The sequence below is a fragment of the Miscanthus floridulus genome, chromosome 8 (genome assembly GCF_019320115.1).
Source record: "Miscanthus floridulus cultivar M001 chromosome 8, ASM1932011v1, whole genome shotgun sequence".
Taxonomy (NCBI): domain Eukaryota; kingdom Viridiplantae; phylum Streptophyta; class Magnoliopsida; order Poales; family Poaceae; genus Miscanthus; species Miscanthus floridulus.
In genome coordinates this window covers 67,603,940-67,631,634 of record NC_089587.1, presented here as the reverse complement: position 1 = coordinate 67,631,634, position 27,695 = coordinate 67,603,940, and the positions used below count along the sequence as shown (strand labels likewise).

At 43.5% G+C, this 27,695-nt stretch overlaps 3 protein-coding genes across 16 annotated transcripts; all 3 read left to right on the top strand.

Moving 5' to 3' along the window:
• Positions 1–233: 233 nt before the first annotated feature.
• LOC136476602 (shaggy-related protein kinase theta-like) lies at positions 234–8,136 on the top strand. 14 transcript variants are annotated; one of them, XR_010763664.1, is made up of 11 exons: positions 254–414; positions 514–571; positions 698–808; positions 3,504–3,634; positions 4,145–4,202; positions 4,311–4,335; positions 6,083–6,281; positions 6,386–6,481; positions 6,577–6,651; positions 6,742–6,905; positions 7,996–8,136. XR_010763664.1 is itself a non-coding variant. In XM_066474502.1 (10 exons), exons 5-9 carry the CDS (start codon positions 4,198–4,200, stop codon positions 6,847–6,849), a joined length of 309 nt encoding a protein of 102 aa, XP_066330599.1. In that variant the 5' UTR covers positions 328–414; positions 514–571; positions 698–808; positions 3,504–3,634; positions 4,145–4,197; the 3' UTR covers positions 6,850–6,905; positions 7,996–8,136. The 14 variants fall into 14 exon arrangements, 6 of the variants coding, with proteins under 6 accessions (XP_066330599.1, XP_066330600.1, XP_066330594.1 ...); XR_010763665.1 differs by having other exon boundaries at positions 318–414; positions 4,139–4,202; positions 6,083–6,130; XR_010763662.1 differs by having other exon boundaries at positions 328–414; positions 6,083–6,130.
• Positions 8,137–15,830: 7,694 nt separating this feature from the next.
• LOC136476597 (branchpoint-bridging protein) lies at positions 15,831–22,654 on the top strand. Its single transcript, XM_066474495.1, is given in 10 exon segments — positions 15,831–16,225; positions 16,889–17,173; positions 17,782–17,907; positions 18,044–18,089; positions 18,352–18,434; positions 20,097–20,174; positions 20,273–20,326; positions 20,528–20,662; positions 20,740–22,076; positions 22,078–22,654. Coding segments are annotated over 9 exon segments (2,286 nt in total). The 5' UTR covers positions 15,831–16,225; the 3' UTR covers positions 22,220–22,654.
• Positions 22,655–24,248: 1,594 nt separating this feature from the next.
• On the top strand, positions 24,249–25,178 carry LOC136469293 (uncharacterized). The gene has a single exon (XM_066467537.1). It carries the CDS (start codon positions 24,249–24,251, stop codon positions 25,176–25,178), a length of 930 nt encoding a protein of 309 aa, XP_066323634.1.
• Positions 25,179–27,695: the final 2,517 nt, after the last annotated feature.

Genomic DNA, 27,695 nt, shown 5'->3' with positions numbered 1-27,695 from the left:
ACAGTTTAGACGAAATCCACGAGACGAATCTTTTAAGCCTAATTAAATTATGATTGGACACTAATTACTAAATAACAACGAAAAACGCTACAGTTGTATTTTACCAAAAAAAAAAAAAAAAGTCTCATCTACACTGGGCCTTAGTTCCTGTACGTTCGGATGCTACCTGTGCGTTTGTTTCCGGCCGGCCGTACCATTGTCCCGTCGCACGCACGCTCCAAACCCACGCGCAGCGTTCGGCGAGCCGACGCGTCGGCGACTCGGCGCGCGCCCTGGCCCACTAGGTCTGCGTCGCGGCATGCAAAGCGGCATCCGGCGGCCACTGGTCCCACATGTCATTCACTAGTCATTCAAACGTTGGGAACCACGCCCGTCAGTTCCACCCACCCGCATTTCATCCCCGCTCCTGCGCAGGTTCATCTCCCTCCCCTCCCCTCCCCCCTCCCGGATCCCCCATCCTTTCCGCTGATTCTCGGCGAGAATCGGTCGATTTTATCTAGGGTTTGTGCGCAGAGAAGGAGCTCAGTGAGGAATCGAAGGCGGCACCCGGTCCATCTCCGCTAAATCGCAGGTTCGTGGCATATGCATGGCGATTTTTTCCTCTACATGTGGATTGCGATGGGTGTGCGGGGCATGTGACCTAGGATTTTGCTTTTTTTTTGCTCATATGCGTGCGGGATTTGCCGCATTGGTACAGCGAGACCCCTTCGTCTGGGCTGCACGGCGAGCGTCGGGTGGTGTGGGAGGTGGATCCGGTTCAGAGGAAGGTTCAACTAGCAGCTGGTGATCTCCGTCCAGCAGAATCAAGGTGAGTTTGCGAAAACCACCCATTATGATGCGATTTTTTCCTTTTTTGCAGTGCTTGGCACGGTAGGGTTTCAAATTTACCGGCCATCCCCATGCGATTTTTCGTGATGTCCTGTGTTCTGGTTTATTTTTTTTCACAACTGCATCCCTATGTGATTTTTTGCTCTATGGGGGGCATTTTTTTCGGTTGGATTTGTGCAATCAGGTAGGGGGGGCGGGGGTCACATTATTGTAGGTCATCACGATTTTTGTCCACATAAAACTGGTGCTACACCTACACTGTATGGTAAGAACACGCCCAAAGCAAATTTGGAATATGTAGGAGTTCAGGATGGCGTCACTGGTGTTGATGACTTCAGAAGTTTGGCTGTCGGCGTCGTCCGAGCTTGTGCCGCTGGAGCTTGCCTGCCCGTCCGGGCTGCTAATTCTAGGCGCCAGCTGTTCGCTGCTTGCTTGTGGAATGCAGGGTATCGTGTAATAGTACTTGTACTAGTAGCCTAGTGTCCATGACTTCAGAAGTTCTAGAGTAGCGTCATGCAGGTGTTATTCAGTGCACTACAGTGGTGTAGGCAGGATGTTGATTTTCAGAAGATTAGATGGCTTTGGGCTTCCAGTAAATGATACATAACAATAGTACCAAAATGTACATGAACTTGCCAACATATATAAAGCACAACACTGAATGGTGAGCACAGATCACTGAATACAACTGTAGGCCGCTAATTTGTGTCCATTTTTCACATAGAAATAAGTGAAAACTAATATAGCTAATTAGTATGTAGGAGAAACACAGTTATAGATTAGCACTTAGGTTTATTAGAACCATACAAAAGTTAATGGCCTGAGCAGTCCGGTGGGATTAAAATACATGAACTTATGCCTAATTTTATTGTGTTAGTGTCCATCTGCTGAACACTTAAGTTGAAAAGAAAATCCATAACATATATAACCAATTGACAATCTGATATCCAATCACCTTTCTGTCCCAGGACAAATTGTGCTAAACAATGCTTTTCATAGATGATTGAGTTGCCTGAAATGGCAGCTCATGGATGTCAGCTTGCAGTGTACTGAAATTTTCACATACCTGTGCTCTGAATTTGCTTTGTTCAAACCTATATATTAGCCCAATCAAAATACCAGATCTGATGTAAGCATTATATTTTGCCTATATTTCTTCTTTTGTGCACGTGCCTGTTGTAGCTTGTGTGGTAGGGTACTGCTTTACTGACATTTAGTCCTTCCATATATATCTCTGGCTGAAATGGAGTCCATTTGACAAGCATTTGAGCAGCAGCAGAAGCACTGTCTTTTTACCAGTCCTGTGTCCTAACCAAAATGGATTTCGGCAACAACGGCATATTGTCCAGAACTCTAGATCAGGCAGCTCAGGGATCTCAGGGAACACTGGTGTGTACAAATGGGTATAATGTAAGGTCATTAGTTGTGGAGGCATTAAACACAAGGTGAATCTTACATTGTTCTGGTAGAGCGAAGTAATATGCTGTTGAATCCTTGCACTTTAGGACTCCAAATGAGCCAAAGTACTTTAAAGGGTGTTTCGGACATGGTTGATGATTGAGCATAACCAACCTGAAATTTGTGGGAGAATGATGCTTATAAGTTTGCATCTTCATTTTGTTCTGAACCCAACTCATTGCATCTTCATTTTGTTCTGAACCCAACTCAGTTCATTCTTGAGATAAAGATTTTAGCCGCCCTTCCTAGAGCAGAGTGTTAGGATAGAACTATTGGACTAATGCAGTTGAGGCATAGTCCTAAAGTTAGAATCAGTGCATATAACACGTTAAATGGTGTGCGGCTTGATGAAGTTTGATATGTGATAAGCTCAGCTAGGTTCCCTTTGAGCCAAACAAGCATGCAAAATTCAAGAAGAAACTTCTCCAGACAGTGATTCAGCCTAGGATTAATAAGCTGGATTTAGATGCAATCTAATATCCAACAATCTGAATAATTCTTGCACGAAAGAGCGTGTGAAAAATCCTGTCTGCATTAGACTTTTTAATATTGTGATGTGAATCACACAATGTGGATTTACTTAGCAGTCAGGGGTGCAGTGAAGGGATGTTGTAGAGCTAAGAGAAGAGTATTGCATCCATCACATTTAGGAAAGCCACACCCCCCCCCCCCCCCCCCCCCCCCCCCAACACACACCCCCCCCGCGTGCCTCGTCGAGCACCATGCATCATGTACTGGCAAATAAAGGCTGAAGCAACCCAGGTGATTTGCAGTGTTCCTGCTTGGCGTGCTGACATGCATGTGGTTGTGGCTGGGGATATATGCTGATATTTTTTATTTACACCATTTTTTTTCTTTCTGATATTGTTTTCTATAGGAGGAATTACATGTAATTTTTCCTGGAGCTAATCTGGTTCTTATGCTATTCATTTAGAATTTATTTTTTTAATGCTCATGATTAAAGCAATCGTGCGTCTTAATGGGTATGCTAGCTTGTTAAAAATTAAAAGTTTTGATTAATTTCATTAGGCAAAACAATGATTAGTTTTGCATTTTTCTTAGGAAAAAAAATGCACCCTGTGCCCCCTATGTCAATTTCATAGATGAGTGAGTTGCCTGAAATCGCAGCCTATGGATGGCAGCGTGCAGTGTACTAAAATTTCACATACCCAGTTCATACTCTGAATTGGCATACTTTTGCTTTGTTTCACTTGCAGGCTTCTAGGTGACGGCCGTGTTGCACCTCACCCTGACCACCTTCTGCCTTGCAGCCCCCTATCACGTACCTTGCAGTGGTGCCCCTGTCCCGTGGCATGAGCGCAGCCCTGTCGTTGACCGCAGATTTCAGGTGAGTTTTCAACTGAACCTACTTTTGTTGTTATGCATGCATTGATTTTCTGTATTACGGATGTGTTCATGGGTATGGGAGGGGGGCCTGGGGAGACGGTTGATTTGTTGCCAGCAACGAGGCATTCTAAGGAAGGGCAGGCCTGGTGTAGTGGTGAGAGCTGTCTCACTAAGTCACCAGGTCGTGGGTTCGAAGCAGCCTCTCCGCAGATTTTGCGGTGGGAAGGCTTGCCTCAGTTTTTCCCTTCCCTAGACCCCACTCATGTGGGAGCCTCCGGCATTGGGTCTGCCCTTTTTTTTTAACGAGGCATTCTAAGCCCATTTAAGATTAGTATACTGGTTTTTGACACCGCAGTTTGTATTCATTTATGCTCCAGCTTTCACTTGTGCTCGCATCCCAGATGTAAATTAGAATCTTGCTGCTCCGTAGTGCAGCGTTTTATATTACAGTGTAAATTAGAATCTTGGAGGCTTATGATTTTTTTCCTGACAATTTTTTTTCTAGCTACAGACTATGGCTTGCGCAAAGAGGGGGCACTGGTGGTGGTTCTACTAGCGGGGCACATGGGGTATGCTGAAGCATCATTTTCTTCTTTTTGTCTTTTTTTATTAAATGTATGCAATCTTATATCATTACTGGGGGATTTGCATGACATAGATAATTTTATTTCACACAGGGCATCTGCAGCAATGTCTTCAAAGGTATGCAAATAATAGATATAACTTATACTAGTGTGGAGTAGAAAATTATAGATCTGCTTGTTTCTTTTCTTTTTTTTGTGATCATTGTGTAATGCTGCTGTTATGGCAAGTAGAGCCGGAGCCGGCCCAGGGGCCCATGCGGTACTGTAGCGACGCGGTACTGTAGCACGTGATTAGATTATATTAGATTGTTTGGTTTGTTAGGAAAGAGATATGTGGTTTGGTTTGTTAGGAAAGATATATGTTAGATTGATTCGGTTAGGATATTTCCTTAGGGGTCAAGTCAGTCATCTCTATAAAAGAGAACCTTGTATCAGTTATAGTCAAGCAGAAAGCAACAATTAAGTTGCTGGCTTCCCCTGGGAGCCAGCCGTTCCTGCCCTCTCTCCCTCGCGTGAACAGTACCCGCGGGTACTGTAGCTCCGTCGCCGCCTCTCCCTCTCAATCCTAGCAGCCACATAACAGCTGCATTATTCATAGGGCGAAAATACTAATATGCAGTATGCAGCTTATACTAGTATGGAGTAGAAAATTATAACTTTGCATATTAGGCAACAATATTGTTTTCATTTAGGCAATAATAGGGTCTTGCATTAGGCAATAATACAGTTTACATTCAGGCAAATAATAGATGTATGCATTTGGAAACAACAGTCTCTCCCTCATATGGATCAACCTCTCCCTTTTTTCCCTATCCTTTCTCTGCCACCACCCCCGTCAGTTCTGGGATGGCGATAAGAGGACCTTTGTCGTCCCATCGAGCAATGGATCCATCACCACCCACCCTATAGCCAAGCACCAGGCACAATAGTTAGGCAACAGTTAGGAGATGAGATTTATGGGTCTTTGGCTGTTAGCTGGCTTTTTTTTCACTCAGGTCTCTTGTGTCTATCTACACACCCCTCACTCACACACAGAGGCTGGAGGTTGAAGAAGAGAAGATCAGAGCACACACGCATATCAACACACGTGAAATGGAGCTGCTGAACTGAGGCTGCATCTATGCCTCTACTGGTTTTTAGTCAAAAGTACATGACAGAGAAAGGAGTGGGGCATTTTTGTTCAGTCAATAATCATTGTTGCTGACAGATCATTTTTTTTCATTTTTTTCTGCTGTTATGCTGATCATTTTTGTTCAGTCATTAAACTAGTCTGCCTTTTGTACAAAACTAGTTTTTTGACGTCATCACCTTGCCTCTGTTTTGATCTGTATTTTTGCTCGTTACACAAACAGGTGCGATGCATAAAAAATAAAAACAAAGCTGTGTATTTTTTTTTTTTTGCAAATAAACCAGGGGTAGGGGTGGGAGTGGGAGTGGGGCTGTGGGTTGCAAATGAACATAAACACTACTTGCTTATATGTATGATGCTATTAGCTTCTGTTCTTTGCAAGTTTCAGTACTCTGTCAGTAGCTATCTCTGAAGGTCATTCTATTCTGCTCCATTGAAGACGTTGATTCTCCATTTGTTTGGGGTTCTCCCACATTTGGAGCAGTGCCTAGTTACTGTTGATCGTTGATTCTTGAATTGGCTGTGGTGTTAGGTTTTATGGAGGTGTCAATAATCAGCATTTAGAGCAATTAAATGTACATTTGCATTGATTAGTTACTGAACTTCATTGGGAATAAGCAACTAAATGTACTCTGACCAGGCAATATTCTGGCAAGATCAAGGCAAAATAATTCAAAACATTAGGCAATTTTTACATCATTCTTTCTCTAATCTCTATTTGTTTTTCTGTTCTTAGATTGCAGGTTAGTTTCGCTTCTCTGCTTTTCCCACAAATTTCCAGTGGGTTAGTTCCCCTTCTCTGCTTTTCCCACATATTTCCTGTGGTTATGTATCCATCTGGGCAACAAACTTAGAACTAAACATATTTTTGTTAAAATTATCAGCCTATCTTCCCTGGTGAAAGTGTTGTGGAACAGCTTGTTGAGATAATAAAAGTACTTGGTTGTTCTGCGGACTGCACTATATTAGTTCTAAAGAAATGTGCTAAATAGTGTTTTTCTATTTCCATGTATTGAATGGATTTGCTTTTTGCTGACAGGTTCTTGGTACTCCAACACGTGAGGAAATCCAATGTATGAATCGAAACTACACCGTGTTTGGATTTCCTCAGATCAAAGCTCACCCATGGCAAAAGGTATGTGAAATTTTTTTATCACATTACACTCACCCTGCATCGCATTGCATTGCATTTTTGTCTGAACTTGGGCATTCTGCTGCCTGTCCCTGCAGTTCACGATCATCCTGCTGCTGAGGCACATGGTGACGGTCAGAACGGCCAACCAGTTCGCCTTCAGCCTCCTCATAGTGAGTAGTCCTGCTCTACCCGAATGAATGAATGAATGCTTCTTCAATTCGCACGGCAATCTGAATTTCTTCCTTGGCTTGGAATGGAAGGTATACTTGCTGCGGGCGAGCAGGATCTTGCTTCCGTTTCTACGTTGTCATGAGGCTATACTTGCTGCGGGCGAGCGGGATCTTGCTTCTGTTTCTACGTTGTCATGAGGCTCATCTCCGTGATCCAGCAGGGACAGAGGCAGTACCACCTGCAGCTGCTCCAGGTTAGTCCATCGATTGCCACTTCTGAATAAATATCTTTGGGGGGCTATTCTGCTGGAGGAAAGCAGTGGTCAGGAACAGCAGCAGCAGCAAGAGCATGTCATCCTAGTTCGTTGAGGAACAAGGCATTTCATCTAGTGAACATGAATGCATATATTTCTACAGCTTTCTGATCACGTTACTGATGGTACTTGTTTACGATTAGGCAATAATCTTCTATGAATTAGGCAATAAGGCAATAATATGATTTAATATAGGCAATAATCTTCTATGAATTAGGCAAAGTGCTATCTCAATTAGGCAAAACCACTATCTTAATCAAGTAAAAGACATGCTACTACTTAGGCAAAGTACTCTTGAACATGCATGTTTATCCACACTAATAATTTTAGGACTGACTTGATATGAATCCTAATATTGTTTAATCAGTACCTACAAACTTGAATCTAGTATTTATTTAACGGCATTTTTGGTATTTGCCATGATCACGTTACTGATGGTCCTTCTTTTTCCTTTTTTTCTACTGTTATGATGATCCTTTCTGGTCAACCATTGAACTAGTCTGCCTTTTGTACAAAAACTAGCTATTGACATCATCACCCTGCCTCTGTTTGATACTATTTATTTTTGTAAATAAACCGGGGGTTGGGGGTTGGGGTTGGGGCTCTGGGTTGCAAATGAACACAGATACTATACTTGCTTTTTCAGAATACAAAAATTGCCTAATTAGGAAGACATTGTTGCCTAATGAATGACACTTAAATTGCCTAGGAAAATTGAATCAACTACAACATTAGTAGCAGTAACCTGCTCATCACCAATAGAAGCTCTAGGAACATAAGCATCCTTTTTTTATCTCCTAAAAAAAGGGTAGACCTAGTGCCGGAGGCTCTCACATGAGTGGGGTCTGGGGAAAGAAAAAACCGAGGGCAAGCCTTCTCCCCGCAAAATCTACGGAGAGGCTGCTTCGAACCCACGACCTAGTGACTCAGTGAGACAGCTCTCACCACTGCACCAGGCCTGCCCTTCCTTTTTTTTTATCTCCTACCAGCAAGAAATTTTTGACACATGTTATCTTTTTTTAACATGCAGAAATGCAGACCATGTACAGAGAAGCAAGATGCGAGCCAATATAGAGAATATGTGCAAATGTGTGGGATTAGCGCCCTGATCGCTTGGCTTATAAGCCGTACTTTTTCGGCCAACGAATAATATTTTTCTATCATAATAAATCAGCCAACAATACTTTTAGCCATGGCTTATCAGCCAAGCGAATAGAGCATAGATGTATAGGGTTATGTTTTTTGAAAAACTGCAGATGCAAATGTATTCTTTTGGTGAGATGTGTTCTTTTTTCTAAAAACATTGCCTTTTTGTGAACGTGTATATGTAGTACCTAAAAGCATACGTCTGGGTCTTAATTGCCTCTTTTTTGTGAACATATAGATGTGCAAATGTGTGGTCGGTTTCTGGTCCTGGCCACATTCTACCAAAAAAAAACAAACGCTAATTAGTATCCTTGCCCAAAAAGGAATAGAATAATTGCACTTTTACCAAAAAAAAAAAGGAAAGGCTGTGCAAAATTACGGCCGGACGTAATTTAGCCGCTTCCAAAAAAGAGACAGCCACTAACATATCTAGTCGGGCAAAATGAACCCTCTACCCTAGTTGCTTGAATAAGGTATTCCAAGAGCCGTTTACTTAATTTTTTTAGAAATAAGGATAACATTTAAAGCAAATACTTTTATGCCAACAAAAAATGGTTACACTTGCACGCTACCACAGAGACAATTTTTAGAGAGAATCAAAATTGATTTTAGAGGCAGTTTTTGAAACAGCTACCACGCCCCCCATAAAAGTGGATTGTCAGTGGCAGATTTATTATGAATAAGTCAGTTGCCTTTAATTTTTAAAAAAAATACAAAAAGCTAATAAACTGCATTAAAGAAATTAGAAAAAAAATAGAGCGAGGCGCATCAGAATGGTCATAGTGTCTCAAGCCTCAAGTATTATTTTTTATATATTTTAGCAAAAGTGTGTCCATGAGGATTCAATCTCATGACCTCTTGCCTCATGTGAGGCCCTCTTACTACCACACCATACAATCTTGTAATCTTTTTTTTTTTGGTGATTACATAGTACAACACATACCCTCACATCTTGTAACCAATTTTAAGATGCTATCCTTTTGTATTATTAACTCCTACGAAACTTGTATTGAATATTTTGGCCCCAAAGGTCTCAAAAAAGTTTCAGCTATAAATGGTATGTTCGCTTCTCTTATAATTCGTCTTTTTCAGCTTGTTTTTTCAGCTGTAACAGTGTTTTTCTCTCACAACAAATCAGCTAAAACAGTGTTTCGGCTTGTTTTTTCAGCGAAGCGAACAGGGCATTTGACTATAGGACATGTCTTCTGAAGTTGTTAAAAAATTTGAAAATTAAATTTCAATTTTGAGAACTTATTAAAATGTAAATTTAGGCCCTAGACTATCTTAAATAAAAAAAGTCATCAACTACAAAGTTTTAGCATCGAGCTCTACAATTTTGAGATAAAGTTTATCTTCAGTCAACTTCATTTGAAGAAAGTATATGAATTTATTTGTCCGTCACATAATTTTAGGGGCGGTTGACTTTATAGAAATACAACCATCGTGGGAAAAATATAGTAACCATCTTGGGAAAAATAGAAAACGATTGTAAAAAACCATTTATATAATGTAGTAGTGATAACACTCTCGTGGGTTTTTACCGATCAATTAGCAATCTCACCGGTCACAAAATTTTGCCTGGCTAGACTCCAGAGGCAGCGGAGGGATGAGACTGTTGACACGTGGCAGGGGGGGGGGGGGGGGGGGGGGGGTTGAAATGGAGTCACAGTAGAGACGATGGTCATTGGATGACGATGAACCAACGGCCTTTTTTGACTATTCGGATCATGGATGGAAGAGAAGTGGAGTCATACCTAGAGATAATATAATTGTATGCCTTTATGAAGTTTGTACATGAGAAGTTCAAAGTTTGGATTAGAAAGAAATAAGAAAATGAGACTTACATAACAGTTTGAATTAGACAGGAAAGGGGTGAACAGTAACCATGCTTTTATATGACATTTTTTTCTCTATGAAATAGCAGTGTGGTAATGTATTTTGCATGAAGTGGTCGCAGTCATCTAACCCTAGATTCGCCCCTGGACTGGAATGAAAAATATTCACACATATAAAATCTATAATCCCCCAGCTGCAACCTCAACCCTAAACCTCCTCTCCCCCCCCCCCCCCCCCCCCTCCCACCTCTCTACCACCACGTGCTCTCTACCTTTCTCTTTCTCATTATGATGAGTAGGCGACTCCTACCCTTGCACTTTGCTTGTGCTCTTTCCTCTCATGGTGATAGTCGTTATATAGCTCCACACCATGTGACCAGGTTTTCTTTAGGCTCTTCGCCAGCGGTGAGTACCACCACGTACACCCACCTATTTGTCTTATCTTCCCTAAAGGCTTGTTTGTTTACCCTCCAATTTGAGGTGGTTCAAGGGGATTAAGGGGAATATTGACTTGCAAGGGCTTGAATCCCCCTCAATCCCCTCGAATTGGAGACTAATCGAATAAACCTGACATGGGATACAAACACCCAAATCTTAGGATGGCAATCGTTCACTTTCGGACCCGAGACCAAAGGGTTTTTAGATTTGCTGGAAATGAGGCAGGTGCAATTCTACACCCCATGGGGCTATAGCCTCGGGGCTTTGAATCGGATTAGGGTGAAGACAAGTTTTGATTTTGAAAAAGTCCCTTCTACCTCTTTAAACTATTGTCATAGTCTGATTTTCTTCCTCAAACTCCAAAAGTACACATTTTACCCCCCACCTGGAACTCTTAAACCGTTCAAATTACATCATTGCCTTGGGTTGAAGTGGTTTCGAAGGTTGTTTTATTTGGATTTTGTGTACCCCAACCTATCTTCATATTATTATTTTTAAAAAAATTGAAAGCGTAAAGACATTTTCTGTTGTTTAAAAACCTTAAGTATTTACCGACTTTTTAATAACTAAAAAAGAGACAAAACTACCTTAAAACCACTCCAAAGTAGGGTAGGGAGATAATTTGAACAGTTTAGAGAATTCAATTTTTTTTCAAAAATTTTGAAAGCATAAAGACATTTTCTGTTGATACAAGTCTTGGATAAGAATCTACAACGCACTAGAACATTCTTGTTGACGATTCTTTACTACGACAGCATCTAGCCTATCTAGGGTTCCTCGAATAATGCGATATCTCACACCGGGTAAATCCTTAACCCTTCCTCCTCTTACTAATACTACAGAATGTTCTTGTAAATTATGGCCAATACCAGGTATATAAGCAATGATTTCAAATCCAGAGGTTAATCGTACTCTGGCAACTTTACATAAGGCAAAGTTGGGTTTTTTGGGGTTGATAGTGGAAAAGTCGACAGATAAGTCATCCTTACTGTCCCTCTACAGAACCGTACATGAGATTTTCACCTCATACGGCTCCTCGTTCAATTCTTTCGAAGGGATCTTTTTCCTCATTTGAGAGTCTCCGCCCTTCTTCCACTCCGTCCCGAAGACCAACTAAGACCAATTGAGTCACGTTTTCATGTTCTAATTGAACACTTTCTATTTATGATTAAAGGAGAAGATTGTTCTTTTACCAAACATATGCAGATCAAATCACGTCTTATAATAACAAGAAATCTTTCTCGGTATCAATCCCCTTGTCCCTCATTCTTTGAGAATCAGAAGGATCCTTTCGAGTTTCCATTTCTTCATTTTGAATCTAGGCTCTTCTATCTTCGACTTATTTTTTGGCTTTATTCTTTATTTATTTCATTTCGATTTTTCCCTTTTCCTCTATCCCTATCCTCTAGGTACAACGTTTGCATTAATAGAGAACTTTTCCTATGTATGAATCGATATTATTCCATTTCAATTTCTTCCCGAAACTTCCCAAGAAAAATCCCAAATTGGATCCAAAATTGACGGGTTAATGTGAGCTTATCCATGCGATTAGGCACTCTTCAAATAGGGATCCATTTTCTAACTGGCTTTCGTGCTTTGGTGAGTCGTCCGAGATCCTTTCGATGACCTATGTTGTGCTGAAGGGATATCTATATGATCCGATCGATTGCATAAGACCCGCGGTAGCAATAGAACGGAGAAAGTATACAGAAAAGACAGCTCTTTTCAATTTCAATTATCTATATATTAGTTCGTTTCTATTTCTATATATCTATATATTAGTATTAATATCTATACATTAGTATTAGTTAGTAGTACTATTATATTGTTAGTGATACCGGCTCTGAGTTCTTTCTTCCGTGATGAACTGTCGGCACCAGTCCTATATTTTTTCTCTGTGGACCGAGGAGAAAGGGGGCTCATCAGGAAGAGGATTGTACCATGAGAGAAGCACAGAGGTCAACCCGCTTCAAATATGGAACATGGATTCTGGCAATGCAACGGAGTTGGGTCCTCATATCGATCCGAATGAATCAGTCATTCTACAGAGGTCAATCTTTGCCTATTAGGCAAGAGGATAGCAAGTTCAAAATTCTGTCTCGGTAGGACATGGATTTCTATTACAATGAAATTCATAAATTAGTTAATGGGAGGGCTACCATTATCCTTTTTCTTGTATGTGTTCCTAAGAGAAAGAATGTGTCCATTTCATGTTTCGAGGTCTCAAAAAAGGGTGTGGAAACATATAGAAACTCTTGAATGGAAATTGAAAAGAAATGTAGCCCCAATTCCTTCAGAAATGGTAAGATCTTTGGCGCAAGAAAAAGGGGCGATTCATATCATCTTGACTTAGTTCTGCTTCCCCTCTTTTTTAAGAATACCGAGTCGGGTTCTTCTCCTACCAGTATCGAATAGAACATGTTGAACAAGATCTTCTTCATGGAAACCCACACGATTTAGATCGGGAAAATCGTACAAATTTTATGAAACCATGTGCTATGGCTCGAATCCATAGTCAATCCTATTTTCGATAGGACCGATTGACAATTGAATACAATTTTCCCATTATTTGACTGTCCATAATAGTGCGGAAAGAAAGCCCAGAGGAAGAGTGGCCTGGCCTTGCGTTTCTCGCCCCTTTGCCTTAGGACTCATTAATTCTCTTTCTTGATGGGACGGGGAAGGGATATAACTCAGTGGTAGAGTATCACCTTGACGTGGTGGAAGTCATCAGTTTGAGCCTGGTTATCCTTAAACCTAATGTGAATTTTTCTATTTTTACTTACTCCCCTACCATGATCGAACGGGAATGGATAAGAGGCTTGTGGGATTGACATGATAGGGTAGGGTTGGCTATACTGCTGGTGGCGAACTCCAGGCTAATAATCTGAAGCGCATGGATACAAGTTGTCCTTGAAAGGAAAGAAAATTCCGAATCTGCTTTGTCTACGAATAAGGAGGCTATAAGTAATGCAACTATGAATCCCATGGAGAGTTCGATCCTAGCTCAAGATGAATGCTGGCGGCATGCTTAACACATGCAAGTCGAATGGGAAGTGGTGTTTCCAGTGGCGAACGGGTGAGTAACGCGTAAGAACCTGCCCTTAGGAGGGGAACAACAATTGGAAACCGTTGCTAATACCCCGTAGGCTGTATTTACCGACTTTTTAATAACTCAAAAAGAGACAAAACTACCTTCAAAACCACTCCAAAGTAGTGTAGGGAGATAATTTGAACGGTTTAGAGAATTCAAGGAATAAATGTCTGAGTTTATTTAGAGTTAGAATGAAGAATATCATACTATAACGATAATAATTTAAGAATGTATGATAGAGTTTTTCCTTTTGATTTTGCTCCACCGTGACCACGGGCCACAGCTCTCCAAAATTGAAGTATAGCGATCAATTTAGCCCACTAAAACAACCATGACCGGCCAGCACAAGCAGTTTTCTTTTTTATTTTCAAGAAATATATCAGTTGCAATAGTTTTTTTTGGTGCCCCGGCAACGGTGTTGCCGCATCCACGCCCTAGTCGGCCACGCCCCCAGCCGCCGCCGCACCGTCGCTAGTGCCTCATATGCGTAATAGCTACACCGCTCCACCGGCCCCTCATCCTGCCGATTACATCATCCTCCGGTCCTCCGAAGGTGAGTGCCAATCCCCAACCACAATTCATAAGGTTTGAATTATGTAGCAGCAACAACGGACACAGTTTTGTAACATTGGGTGTACATAATATATTTTTAAAAAAAAATCTTAAGACTATGTCTAATAAATAAATGTTAACAACAATACATATGACATTATTAATAGTTTTTAAAATTTTCATCCTCTACTTTTCAGTGCATTCAAACCGATCTCCTAAATTTCCCCTACTTAATATTGGACTCTGTTCATCAACCCCACTTGTCAGCTTTACATGAAGAAAGAAAGGAGGTAGGGGGAAGGATGAAAGGCTCCTAAGAGTCTAGGAGAGAGAAATGAGAGTCCCTCATCCATTGGGGGCTGGCTGAATAGGGGTCGGTAAGAGAGGGTTTTCATGTGTTTGAGCTCTGAAAATGGAATGAGACCTCAAGTAGGGGCTTGGATGGAGTTGTCCTTATGACTCTATTATTTATGGTGGCTTTTATGGATGTGTGGTCACTATGGTATTACAAATATATATGCATATATTTTTTCTAATACTTATCTATTTCTTAGATATTTTTAGCATACAAGAATATCTAGAGAGTATCCTAGTTTTTGCTACGAAACATGACAAACATGTCTCATGTATACTCATTATTTATCTAGAAAGTTCCACAAATATGCATCGATATCTTTAGCACTAGCATTTGATGTATACTTATCTCCATTAGTCATGTATGATACTATCTTTAAATCTTTTATGCTTTGCCATCTTGGCCTCCTACCCTAGTGACAAGTTCTCCTTCATCTCGTACATTTTTTATGTGAACATCACTCCTTTGGATACACATGATGCTCCTCAAATTTGTTAACAAAAACATGAGATGGCACACTTGATATGTGGATCCATCTGTCAGTCTATAGTCTTTCTATTTTCTTTCTTCTCTCTCCTTAATCGATTCTTCCTACTCCCGATCCATCTGTAGAGGGTGGCAGCTACCTCCTCTCCCCTCGCGGTCGAGCTCGCCCCAATGTTCCATTGGGTGCTCGCCTAGGCGTGCTTATGCGCTAGTCGGAGGGGCACCGCCTTGCCTAAGGGGGTAGACGGAGAATAGGCGGTGTGCCCCAGATCCAGGGCCGTGCTGCTTGATGGAGGGACGACAGGTGGTGGCGGAGGCAGCAAGCGCGCCTGGAGGAGGCTATAGCGGCAGGCTCGGCTAGGAGGAAGGCGCGCTATGGGCGCAACTGGAGGCTACGGGCGGATGATGGGAGGAGGGCGGGCAAAGGCGATGGGCGCGAGGTTGCATAGGCGACGATCGTAGCCTGAAGGAGATAGAGGCAACGCCGGCACGTGAGGAGCGTGAATGAGAGGAGACAGGTACTGCGGGAGGTGGATGGATAAGGTTAGATGGAGTGTTGACTTAGGTCAGGAAGGATAAGGTGTAGTAGGTAAGGTGGACTAGGCCTTTTTTAATACTTCTATTTCTATATAACTTTAAGTTCATAATTTCTTGTTTTTATTTATTTAATAAGATAATAATATATGTAGACGTATAGGACACTAGAGAATGTCTAGGCATGCCAAAGCTCTAGACGGGTCACCTATGGATACTGCCTATCATTTTTTCTAGGATTAATTGGATATATATCATTACAAATATCACGATTTAGAGATATACCATTACTATTTACGAGATTAGAAACGTGTCATTATAATTTCACACATCTCCAAAATACACCACTACTTACCCCTTTCATGCATTTTATTCTAATTTTGTAGACTAAATTGCCTTCGTCTTCTTCGTTTTCCTCCCTTTCCTCTCTCTCGCGTTTTGTACGAGATGCACCACTGCGGCGGCACGCTGACCGGCGTGTGATGTACCCGCACGTGAAGTTGGCCACAAGAAGCTGAGAGAGAGGTAAGGTTAGAAATTTCTGGACTAAATTGCCCTTACCCGCACGCTAACCTTGCTCGACCCTTGCCCGCCGCCTGGACTCGTCTCGCCCGCGGCCGATCTCCTCCATCCGCTCGCCGCGCCGCAACCCGGAGAGGAGACTGCGCTCGGTCGAGCACCACCTGGGGCCCAGCGTCCTCGCGACCATCTCCGGCACGGCGTCCGCCCTCTGCAGCCCCGGTGTCCCTGCGACCGTCGCTGCTGTCCCTACTTCGCCACTCGCCACTTTGGCCGGCGACGAGCACCACCAGGACACTAGGTATTCCCTCCCCTTGGTCCTCCCTTCCTGCTGTGCGAAGCCGTGCGCCCAAACCTTAACGTAATTCATAGGTAAAAAAAATCGTGCGCCCAAACCCTAACATACTATTCGTAATCCGATCTGAATCTAATTACAGGTGTATATGCATGGATATGCCTACTAACTTCGATTGCTTTGCAAAAAATATTGGGTGTACATGTGTACACCCATGTCCTTTACTGGGTCCGCCCCTGTGTAGCAGTAAATCAGGAGATCTCGAGCTCTGTTTGGTGGGAAGGGCCACATATTCTAGATTCGAATTTGCTCCATGCGCATGGTCAGGATTGTCTAGAATCGCATATCTGGCTCTGTATTGTGTTGTTCTCTTGAACTGATGACTAGGTTAAGTTGAACTGACCCATATTTTCAAGACATGAACTGTATATTCTAGTTCCTATCCTGTATCAGCAATATTATAGGAGTACCAGTTTTCTCATTTCTTAACAATTCCATTGGGGCCAAACCTTGTTTCCGAGTCTGATCTAATTAGAAGTGTATACATGTACTATGCCTACTAACTTTGATTGTTTATGTATTATGACTACTTACTAACTCTGATTGTTCAAAAAATATCGGGTGTACATGTTTGCACCCATTCCCTTTAATGGGTCCTCCCTATTGTAGATGACCACAAAACTTGACCATTCTTCTGCGGAGCATCGCCAAGCAAAATCCACAGCGCCATCGTCTTTGACCCCCAAGATCTCAATGTTTGGGGCAAAAGCTGGATTCGTTATACCTAAGAACAAGCTAGCCGGCTCACTCGTAATCCGGAGCACCAGTGCTAAGAATGAAACGCCAGCTGCATCCAGCGAAGATAGCAGCAGACATGTTCAGAGAAAGACAAAGTGGGCGCCTGACCTCGCTTTGGACCCCGTCGTGTGCAAAGGAAGGGTTTTGGCTTACCAGGTATCGTACTATCTCTTATCACTCCCCTCTTTCACCTCCATGGGTTTACGCTTCTAGCCTGCTCTATCTCTTGGCATCCATTGTTATATGCACCACTATCATCTTTTGCATTTTGATTGATGTGATATGTTTAGTTCAACTTGTACCTACTGGTTACATTATGCTACCTTTTCTCAGTAAAAATAATCCTTGGAAATAGCCTGAGACAGTTCTAAATAATTCCATATTACTTCCAGTCAAAAGGATGTCTAACTTGAGTGTCTTTTCTTAAAATCTCTCTTTCTCTTGGTAGCCTGGTACCTGTGTCAATCTACATTAAAAAATTAAGCAAGGATAGTATGCACACATTTTTGTAACCCCTTTAGAAATTTAGGACTTGCTTCATACTTCACTTCCTTTGACTAGAACGGGACTGCTGAACAACTCACTATTGAGTGAGCATTATTTTGGAGGGTAGGCTAAAAAATATCATTATTTTAATACTTTTATTGAAAGGATAAGCCCAGCCTTCCCACTGACTGGACAGAAATGGGCATTTTTCTTGCGATTCTCTCATGTACGATGCTTCGATTGCCAGGTGTCATTAATTCATATTAGTTCATGAACAGACTCGAGTGGAGCAAATTACCAAGCAGCTGAAGTCTGGAACTTTGGATACGTCCGAAATTGATGGTTCAGTGTCTGCTGGAAATGATTTGAATTCTATTGGTTCTGACATCTTGAAAGAGAACGAGGTATTCCCAATTTGAATGCTGTCACCACTACATATGGTCTACACTTTGGCAATTTTTTTGGATGTGAGCCCATAGTGTGTCAAGATAAAACAATTATATGCTCCCATTTGGTAATCATTTTTTACTCTTTTTGCAGCTGGGAAATGTTGAACTATTAGAACTTGAAAGACGAGAACTTATTGGTCAGAGAAGCTATCCTCTTCTCCTGTATTCATGTGCTTCGTTTAATTACTGAAGTGAAAATAAATGTGCCTGAGTCAATGCATCTTGGTGCTAATGGGGCCATGGGGTTCCTTTATCGAGTAGTATCTTTCTTGATAATGCATGTAGTTGCTTGAACAAAAATATGTTAGGTTCTTCTTAATTGTTATTGGCCATGTGAAACATATTTATTTAGTCTCCAAGAAAATCTGTAGTCCTAACTGTGGTGCATATTATCTGTAGGTGAAATACTCCGTTTAAATCCAGGATATAAGACGCCTGAGAACTACAAACCAGTACTTAAGGAGACAAAAGTCCCTCTTCCGGTATGTAAGGTCACTATCTCATCATGCTTATTGCTTGTTTTAACCTTTAGCCATTAATTAGTTGTTTTGCTTGTATGCAAAGATGCCGTTGACCTTTTGGTTCTTTTGCCACTATATTTCTGATACTCCAAGAGTTCCTTGTACTTTTTTTCTGACAAGGGGGATTCCCCCATTTCCATTAAGAAGATAACGGAAATACAAGAGTTTATAATGTTTGCAGACGGGAACAGAAAGCCCCAGAGCAAGACTTACCACCCTTACCGAACTTCCTACTCCCCATTAACCAAGTTACGAGGTAGCAGAAACCTAACCCAGCACAAGTTTGACCTATATGCATATAGGCCCAGCACCATTTGAGACCAGCTACACCACTGGCCAATATTACAGCAGTTATCACAAAAAAGGCTGGACTCCACCTGGGAGCAGCAATTAACAGTATCACAAAACAACTTTTTGATCCCGTCAGTGATGCTGATCATCATCTTCCTCCTGCTAGGAGTAGCAGCTGGTTGTTCCCCGGCGTCTTCTTGCCTACGAGCCTGATGGCGATCTGGAGCATGGTGTTCACTCCATCTTCTAGCGCCTTCCTGTCTTCACCATCATATAGACCTGCCCAGTAACTCATCAGGGCACACGCGTAGCATACAATAGACACAGGATGCTTGATAGCTTTGCCTTCAAAACACACTTGATTACGGGTTTTCCAAATAGCCCAGCAAATTGCTGCTATTCCCAATACATGAAACTTCTCACCCGAAGGAAGCCATTTCTTGGCCCAAAGCCAACAATGATCAAAATTAGTGGGAATGTCCTGAGCCCCTAGACAATGAGCAGTGATGGCCCATACTGCCTTTGCAGTACTACATTGAAATAGCAAGTGAGAAATGGTTTCATCAAGTGAACAAAAGTAACATGTGGGCTCACCCAGCCATTTCCTTTTGATCATATTGTCTTTGGTTAGGATTGCATTATTTGAGATTAACCACAAAAAGATTTTGATCTTGGCTGGTACTCTACTTTTTCCAAATTTTCCTATGATAGGTGCCACATTCACTATCTGAAAGCGCATCATATACCGACTTCACACTAAAACGTCCCTTAGGACCAAATTTCCATGATAAAATGTCATCCCCCTCTCCCAATTCAACCTTTACTACATCATTAAGAATATTTAACCAATCATCTCTCCAACCATCAACCAGCCACCTAGAAAATGTTAATGACTGAGGATTGATCTTAAAGTCATGTACAGAGATGCCCTGCTGTTCTTAATATTTAGCCTTTTGTTAAAATTTGATAGATTTTTTTTAAGTTCTCATCATGTCCCTAGTTAGAGGGGCGTGCAGAACGTTGGGTGATTGTGGGTGGTAGGGTGAACGGATGCCGAACCGAGCACTTGGGATTGGACACGCTGGGGACGGTGGCCAATCTCAAGGCCTGGGGGCTGAGGTAGATGAGGATATCTCCTGGCAGAATTTTGCTTACTTACAATTAATACAACTCCCCTTTTTTGTATATATAGAGAGATTTACTTGACTCCTAACAAAGGTGGCTAATCTTCTCTCTAATCCTAACCCTAATGAGCCTTCCTTACTTCCGATCTGGCCCATAAGGTCTAGCTGACTGCCCATGACATTTACTGTCTGCTGTTGGCCATTGCAGGCAGAAGCACATCCAGGACATAATATTATTGGAGTTCTTCTAGGACCTGAAAGCAGTACCCAGAAGCGACTACATGAAGTATGGTCTATTCTTGGAAATCTTATGATATTATTTTGTTGAAACATCCCTGAGAGCAGTCTCTTTGTTAAACTGTTGGCTTCATTCACACATGGCAGGAAACTGGAGCTGTCATTCGAGTATATGGGACTAAGAAAATCAATGGAGAAAAGGTATATTTTGCTAAGATAATTTTCAGAGCGATTTTTAGATGTCCTGTTCCATTTTGCAGTCCTTTTTGTCATAATTTTTTAGTTATCTTGATGTTCATTCTACAGCACATCATTTTGTTGTGCTGTTGTCCTTATAGTAAATAACTTCTATAGCAACTTCAACAAAATAGACAAATGAAGCACCTTTTTTGTCATGCTCAGAGTGAGATTCGTCATCAAGACATAAATGAAGCACAAGATGCTTATGAAGACCTATACATCAATGTATCGGCTGACTCTTATGATAAAGTAGATGCTGCAGTTGTGTTGATTGAGCTGCTTCTTGCTCCTGTTTCCGTAAGTCCAGCATGCCTTTCTTCCCCCTCAAAATCAGTTTGTTGTCAACTGACCATGGAGTCATTTGGACCTTTTAGGTAAAGTCAACAGCTACTTCAACAACTACTGCTGTTCCTTCAGCAGTTACCTCCAAGGATGCAGTTTCAGCAAATGTGCAACTGGTGCAGAATACCACTTCACAGCCAGATTTACTTCATTACCAATCACACAATCCTCCTTGGCTGCCCACACCCCAGACCAATGCTCCATCAATACCTTCTACGGGGCCTGTTTTGAGTACATTACCTAACAATTCATTGCAGCCACAACCGCCTGCTGGTTCTTTCAGTATGCCTCCATATACAGGTCAACCTCCTCACATGAATAGCATGCCAAGAAATCCATTTCCTGTTCCTGGGCCTCAGCAATCAACACCAAGCAATCAACAACATCCACCTCAATTTCGAGCTAATAACTCCTCAATTGGGCCTTCTTTTGGTCAACCGCCTGGTATTGTAAGCCCACACATGACACCATCTTCCTCAATGCCACCGCCAGTTAGATCTCTTCAAATACCCCATCCATCTTGTGGTTGGCCACCTTTTTCTCCTGTTACGCCGCAATCTCAGAGGCCTTTGCAAGCTTCACCAATTTTTATGGCAATGAGACCTCCTATTTCTGTCTCTCCTGTTGGTGCAACTCCAACACAAGGTCCCATTGCATTGATACCATCAAATATGCCCACCATGTATCGCAGCCAGCATCCACCAGTACCAAATTTCACTGGTTCAGCACCATTGGTTTCCAGGCCTCCTGGCGGAGCTCAATCTTTTCCTACAGCTGCGCCTCAAGGTCCTTCCTCAGTAGCATTTACTGGTGGGGCATCACTGCAGTCACCTTACCCTCCGACACCTGATCAAATGAGAGGGCCACCTCCAGCTTTCTCTCCAGTTGGATCAACTCCTGGCATGGTGCCTCCATCAATTGCATCTTCCGGCGCGCCTGCCCCAGGTCCTGCAAACACAAGCGGCAGTCAGGCACAAATAGCCCCTTTGAGACCTCCACTCCCAGTCACGGGCGATTTTACTTTTCGGCCTGTCGTATCACCAGTACCTACTCCAGACTTTGCAGCATCAAACCATCAAATGGGAATACAAGACAGAACTCACCCTGGACCATTCTTCCATCATAGTAACCAGAACCCCAATCAAGGTTTCCAAAGGCCTTTTGATGGCAGGCCCATGAATATGATGGGTCAGGCTCAGATGCATCCTCCACCTCCACACTTCCATGGAGCCTTCCCCAGGAATCCATCTCCTCTCGAGTTCACTGCGGGGTTCCGGGGGTTCCGGCCAGCAGTACAAGCACCTCAGATGCCAGCGCCATCAAATCCATCGAGTTTCCTGCCTTCCCGGCCATTTCAGTTGAGGCCACCAGCCACAACAGGATATGTCTGGTGCAGGTGGAAACAGGCCGGGTGGCAATCAAATCTACAACCCTTTTGCACCAACGGCAGCTCAGAGGACAGAGGCTGACCCTGAGTATGAGGATCTCATGGCATCAGTTGGCGTGAAGTAAGAGACGACTATCCCTGATGTGCTGGAAGTCGGTCCAAGCTGTGGTGACACAAACACAAAGGCTACTATTGCTTGCCAAGATGTGCGAGTTACTAATCTCCTATGTATCTCTAGATGTTTAGATAGTGAATTCCATCTCCTATGTATCTCTAGATGACTAGATAGTGAATTCCATCAAAGGCGGATGCCTGAAAAAAAAATGAGTGGACGTTGTTTGAGACATGCTGTTGGGTGTCAAGGTTGTTGCTGTTGTGGCATCTCAAAATCTCATGCATGTTACTCCCGGCATCAGTTGATGTTTATTTTATGGAGAGGAATTTGTGAGCCTGTTATTAAAAGAGCTGGAAGAAAATAGAGTTTATAGTGCTTGGTATTATTATATGTATACACATGCAAGAATGGAGTGGAATATGATAGAATTCGGTATGTTTTGTGATGTCCATGTTTTTTTATTATTATTCCATGATGTCCATGTTAAGTGAATGAATCATCATGATAATTTAAAAAAAATGAGTAAATGACTAGCGCATCTGACTTGTATGCAAACTTGCTTGCGTTGTACTGTGACTTAACTTGTTTATACAGGAAGTTAGATCTAGCCAATCACAAACACAAACACGTTAATTCATCCTCTTGCTCAAACACAAACACATTGGCACGCTCGATTTCCAGATCGAGGAGAGGAGAGGCTCGCGAAGTCGCTGAGAAGAGGTGAGAATCGATTCACCGAGCTGAACGTGGTTGTCGTATCAATGGGCTTTATTATCATGCTTTTCAGCCCATGACATGCAAGTGCCCTCAACCAATGCTAACCGTGACCGTGCGCTCCTTCACGATGTCAGAATAAGGACACAAGAAATTAAAGGTGATATATATAATTTAAGTAAAGGTTTTAAACTAATATACTTATTAAAACCCCACTGATGCGCAATATAAATAATAAAAATACAGTAGAATAAAGATTATAGAGTATCTATAAATCAGTATTGTGTTACCAAATGAATAGAGAGAGTAGAGATAATCACTTTTCCTTATTTGTATCTATTAAATTTATCCACAATTTTTTCATTACTTATGTAGTGTAAGGTTCTTGGTCATACTAGACTATGAGTTGGACTGATATAATAGGAAAATATTCTTGCAATTGTGAAAACCCCCTTGAAACATATTTCTAAAAATTTAATTTTTTTTGCACATCCTAGTGCATCTATAGATGTACATTGTTACAAATGATGAGATCTAAATTCAGTATAAAAAGTTCATATGAAAATAACGAAACTCATGTGATGTGCGCAAGAAGACAATATCTGAATTCTGTCTTCTAGCACATATGCATCTAAAGTTTGTCATTTTCATGTGAACTTCAGAAAATGGTTTTGCATCTTAACTTCTGCGATTATGTACATTTATGGATGCACTATGGATATACATCGTTTAATTTTATTTAAAAAAAAACCTTCTAGGTATGTATACTCAAGGATTTTCATAATTATACCAAGTAGTTTACACCAGATATTTCACCCGGTATGGTCAAGATCAATTGAAACCGTTAACACTCTCTGTCTCTCATAAGTCCAATATATCGTGAGTCGTACTACACTCTCTGTCTCTCTGCAACCTAAACAGCAGATTTTTTTTGACAAACAGAACAAAGCAAACAACAACACAACGTAAACTACGGGGGAGGAATTAGGAGACAAAAAAAAAAAAAAAAAACAGAAACGAGGACTTAGATCATTTCTAAAGATTATATCCATTGATCAAGCTGAAAAGAGACTTGATTTCACTCTCAGACCCACAAGTTTCCCTTCTCGGAAGAAAACGTGCATGCAGTCTTGCAAACTGATTTGATTTGCTTTGAAGATTAACTCATTCCTGGCTGTCCATATGGTCCAACACATCAGGATGATTGCCTCCATGAAGAACTGATAGTGCAACTGGTTTTTGATTGCGTTGAAATTGTCGATGACCCCACTTTCGGTTGAAATTTCCAGATTGATTAGACCCCAGCATTGCTGTGCAAATGAACAATGAAGGAACAAATGCTCAACCTAAACAGCAGAATGGAGCCGTTGCAGAAGAGACAATTGGCTCTTCCAAGAATTGAGCCGTTGGAGCCCCACCCGCCCCCTCCACCCCCTCCACAAAATCGCCTAAATCCACCACAATCTTCCCTCAATCCCGCTCAAATCCTTCCTTCAGCTTCGGATCCGTTCCCTCCTCGTGCTGATCTATCGACTGGTGGGTCTCTTGCCTCCGGTCTTGGCTGCTGTTGTGGTGGCGCCTCCCCTCCGGCGGGCGGCCAACGGCTTCTGCCAGCCGAGCAGCCTTCGCCTGGAGCGGGTGGACCTGCGACTGCCGCAGTTGCCGATGAGGGTTTCGTGACTGCCGGCGTGCCCGCCGCCGCGCATCCTTTGCTGTCATCGCCGCCGTCCCGGAAGGGTGGGGCTGGGCTGGGCGCATCCACGGCCACCAGCTCCAGGTTGTTGGCGTCACCTGGTCGCCCCACTCTCTCCCCCGACGCAGCCTCGTTCTTCCCCGGCCACCTCTCCGCCGGCAAGTCCAAGCGCTTGCGTTGGGAGGATGGCTCTCTCTCCGGTGACTCCAACCTCGAGCGCTCTCCTTCCCCATCGCTGCAGGCCGCGCGTTTGACTCGCTCGGGCGCTGCTCCCTCCTCGGCGAGCCCCCCACCGATGGCAGTTGCGGTTGTGGCTGCCATCCCGGTGCCGCAGCGCCGCAGGCAGCGTCGACGCCGTCACCGACGCCGCTGGCAGAGGGTTGCCACGGCCGCAACGGGTGACTGCGACGCGCCACGCAGGGGCGGTGCGGCCCCGCCCTCTGAGGCTCCGTGGATCCCAGTTCAACTACGGCTCGGCCCGCGGAGCAGGGTATCCGCCCTTGATGCTGATGGGTGGCGGTGCATCCTGCCTCGTTCTCCAAATCATCCCGTGGGCAACTAGCAGCTGTGTCGAGGAGGCGGTGAGGCCAGGCTTCAGCAAGGCGCCCCACCGGGGATCAGACCCTGGATCTTCCCGGCCGATTTTCGGGGTAGGTGCTTCAACTGCCTATCCCGGACTCACTGGGTGGCCACCTGCCAGCTCCCCCGCCGCTGCCTGCGTTGCAGCGGGTTTGGGCACATAGCGCGTGACTACAAAGCGGCTGAGGTCAAACATTGTCGCTACCGCCTCCATATGCCACTCCTCGCCGTTGATGGGTGTATGTGCGCTGGGTGGCAGAGCATGGTCGTGGACTGGCTCGCTTTGCTTCGGCAGTGTTACCGTCAAGGCCACCTCTGGGTTGCCCGCTGATTCGTCGGTGCCCCACGCCCCATCCGTGATTCCTGCTGCAGGCGAGGTTGCCGTGCACTCCTCTCTGCCTCAGGTTTCCTTCGATGACTTCTTCGACCCCATCGCTTCCGAGATGCAGTCCGTGCCGGCCCATGAGCGATGGGATCCCATGCGCTCCGAGGGGTTGTGTAACACCCTCGGTGTTACATTGTACTGTTTTGTTAAAACACTACATGAGCATCTTACTTATGTACAAATGTGTATAACATGAATTATAAATCAATGTTCGGCACTTGAAACATTTATGCGAAACAAGAAAACCGACGTTACATTTCATGTCGCTTAATATCGTTTAGTATTCTAAGCAATTTTTTATCGGATAAAAAATGATGTAGAACGTTTATGCGAGCTCTAATAAAGTTTATAGTATGTGCTTCGTAGTCGACGATGGTGCGGTTGAGGACGAGGATAGCTAGCTAGTACATCTAGTAGGTCGGAATTGGAATTCGACGCGAAACCGTTCGGAGTTACGTCATTCCGCGTAAGTTTAAGAATGGGTCGACGAAGCCACTTTTGGGAATTTTTGTAGTGAGATTGGCTTAAGAAGTGGTGTGGTGTCGCGGCTTAGGTCGATAGCTCTATGTACCCACTGAAGTGGAGTATGGAAGTAGTTTGGCGTTTGGACCATTGGGTAGGATTTCGTGCCTGCTTTAAAACCCGTGCATGTCACCTATTTCGAACAGAGCTGTGCTGGCCGCGGTCACCACTGCTGCCTCGGCTGCCTGCCACCGCATGCATGCGCACTATGCACGGGTCCTGTCAGCTCTGCCTCGCCATCGCGTCGCTCGGTACCTTGGTCACGTTGTGCGTCGTCCACCGCCACCGCGCGATAATGCTCCCGTTGACCAGCCACAGTTGCGCGCATGAGACGGCCGCCTGCTCCACCGTCACTTCGGCATCACGTTGCGTTTTGGCTTTCCTTGTCCGACACCGTCCGTGGTGACACAGGTCCGAGCTTCGTCGGCTTGCGGGTTTGGCCGTGCGGACAGCCGCCTGGGCACACCTCGCTGTCCCTGTCGTTTGTGTGCGCTAGTATTTCTACATTGACGACCGTGGCTGGGCCAAGCCAAGCGATGCCAAGACTCCCCTGTCTCCGCTGTCGTTTTGGCCGGCGTGACCGTGTCCTTCGGTTTGCCATCGTGGCAGCGCCGTGACCCAATTAATCAAGTTCTCAGCTCTACTAGATAGCCAGCAGCTCAACTGACCCCACCTCGCCGCTTGTAGTGCCTCACTGTGCCTCAATTTTGGAAGTGCAGCTCCACCGGGCCCATAAGACCGGGGTGGTCTGCGCCGTCGTCCAGCCACGGAACCAGAGCTTGCCATTTCAATTCATTGCACTGCTAGCCTCTCCTTCAGCTGCTTATCGCCCTGCCCACCTCATTCGAAGCTCCACCGCCGTATAGCGTCTTCTCCGTGGCCGGCGAACCGAGCAGTCACGCGACAGCAGAGCAGCCGGCGGTGCGCACTGTTTATCTTAGCTTGCTGACGTCAGCTCTGCGGTATCTCTGCATCACACCGTTTTATGGCCGTTTTCTTGTAGAAAAACAAATTGGTGAATACACTGGAATACGCCGCGGCCTGCTCTGTTCGCTGGGCTAGCTCGCGCCGTGGTCTGCGCTCCTGCCTACGCCGCTTGCGCTCGTGTCGCGCGCCCACACTCGCGCCCCCGCCCGCCTGTTGGGCCGCGCTGGGAATTGAGTTTTTCAAATTCCAGTAGAGTGTAAATGCTTATTCAATTTAGTTTCAAGCTAAACTTTGATAAATTATGGTAAATCTTGTAGATGTCCAAAAATGGTGAAACCAAGTTTGTTAGGTTCGCAAAATTATCATCTACTTGTTAGTAAAGTTAGATTACAGTTAGCCATGACGATGGTAGATTCATAAATCCAAACTAGATGGTTTAGTATTATGTAGGTTAATATATGTAGGAATTTTTGTGGTAAATTGGTATTGGATATAGTTATGAAAAATTTACAGTAGGCTCACTAGATTGTTATGTACTTGCTGTAGATTTTGTAGCCTTAGAACGAGTTGCTAAATAAAGTAGTTATTACCCTTGCTTTATCGTATATATCGTAAATCAGCATTAGGAGTAAGAATATATGTAGTTGTTATAATAATAATGAATGT

Bases quoted from the DNA above. Each gene is read 5' to 3' on its own strand.
- LOC136476602 (XM_066474497.1), top strand. From the start codon at position 4,198: ATGGGGTATGCTGAAGCATCATTTTCTTCTTTTTGTCTTTTTTTATTA. The intron at 4,336-6,385 runs GTATGCAAATAA...TTTTGCTGACAG, and splicing joins CTGCAGCAATGTCTTCAAAG to GTTCTTGGTACTCCAACACG. The intron at 6,482-6,576 runs GTATGTGAAATT...CTGTCCCTGCAG, and splicing joins AAGCTCACCCATGGCAAAAG to TTCACGATCATCCTGCTGCT.
- LOC136469293 (XM_066467537.1), top strand. From the start codon at position 24,249: ATGAAGGAACAAATGCTCAACCTAAACAGCAGAATGGAGCCGTTGCAG.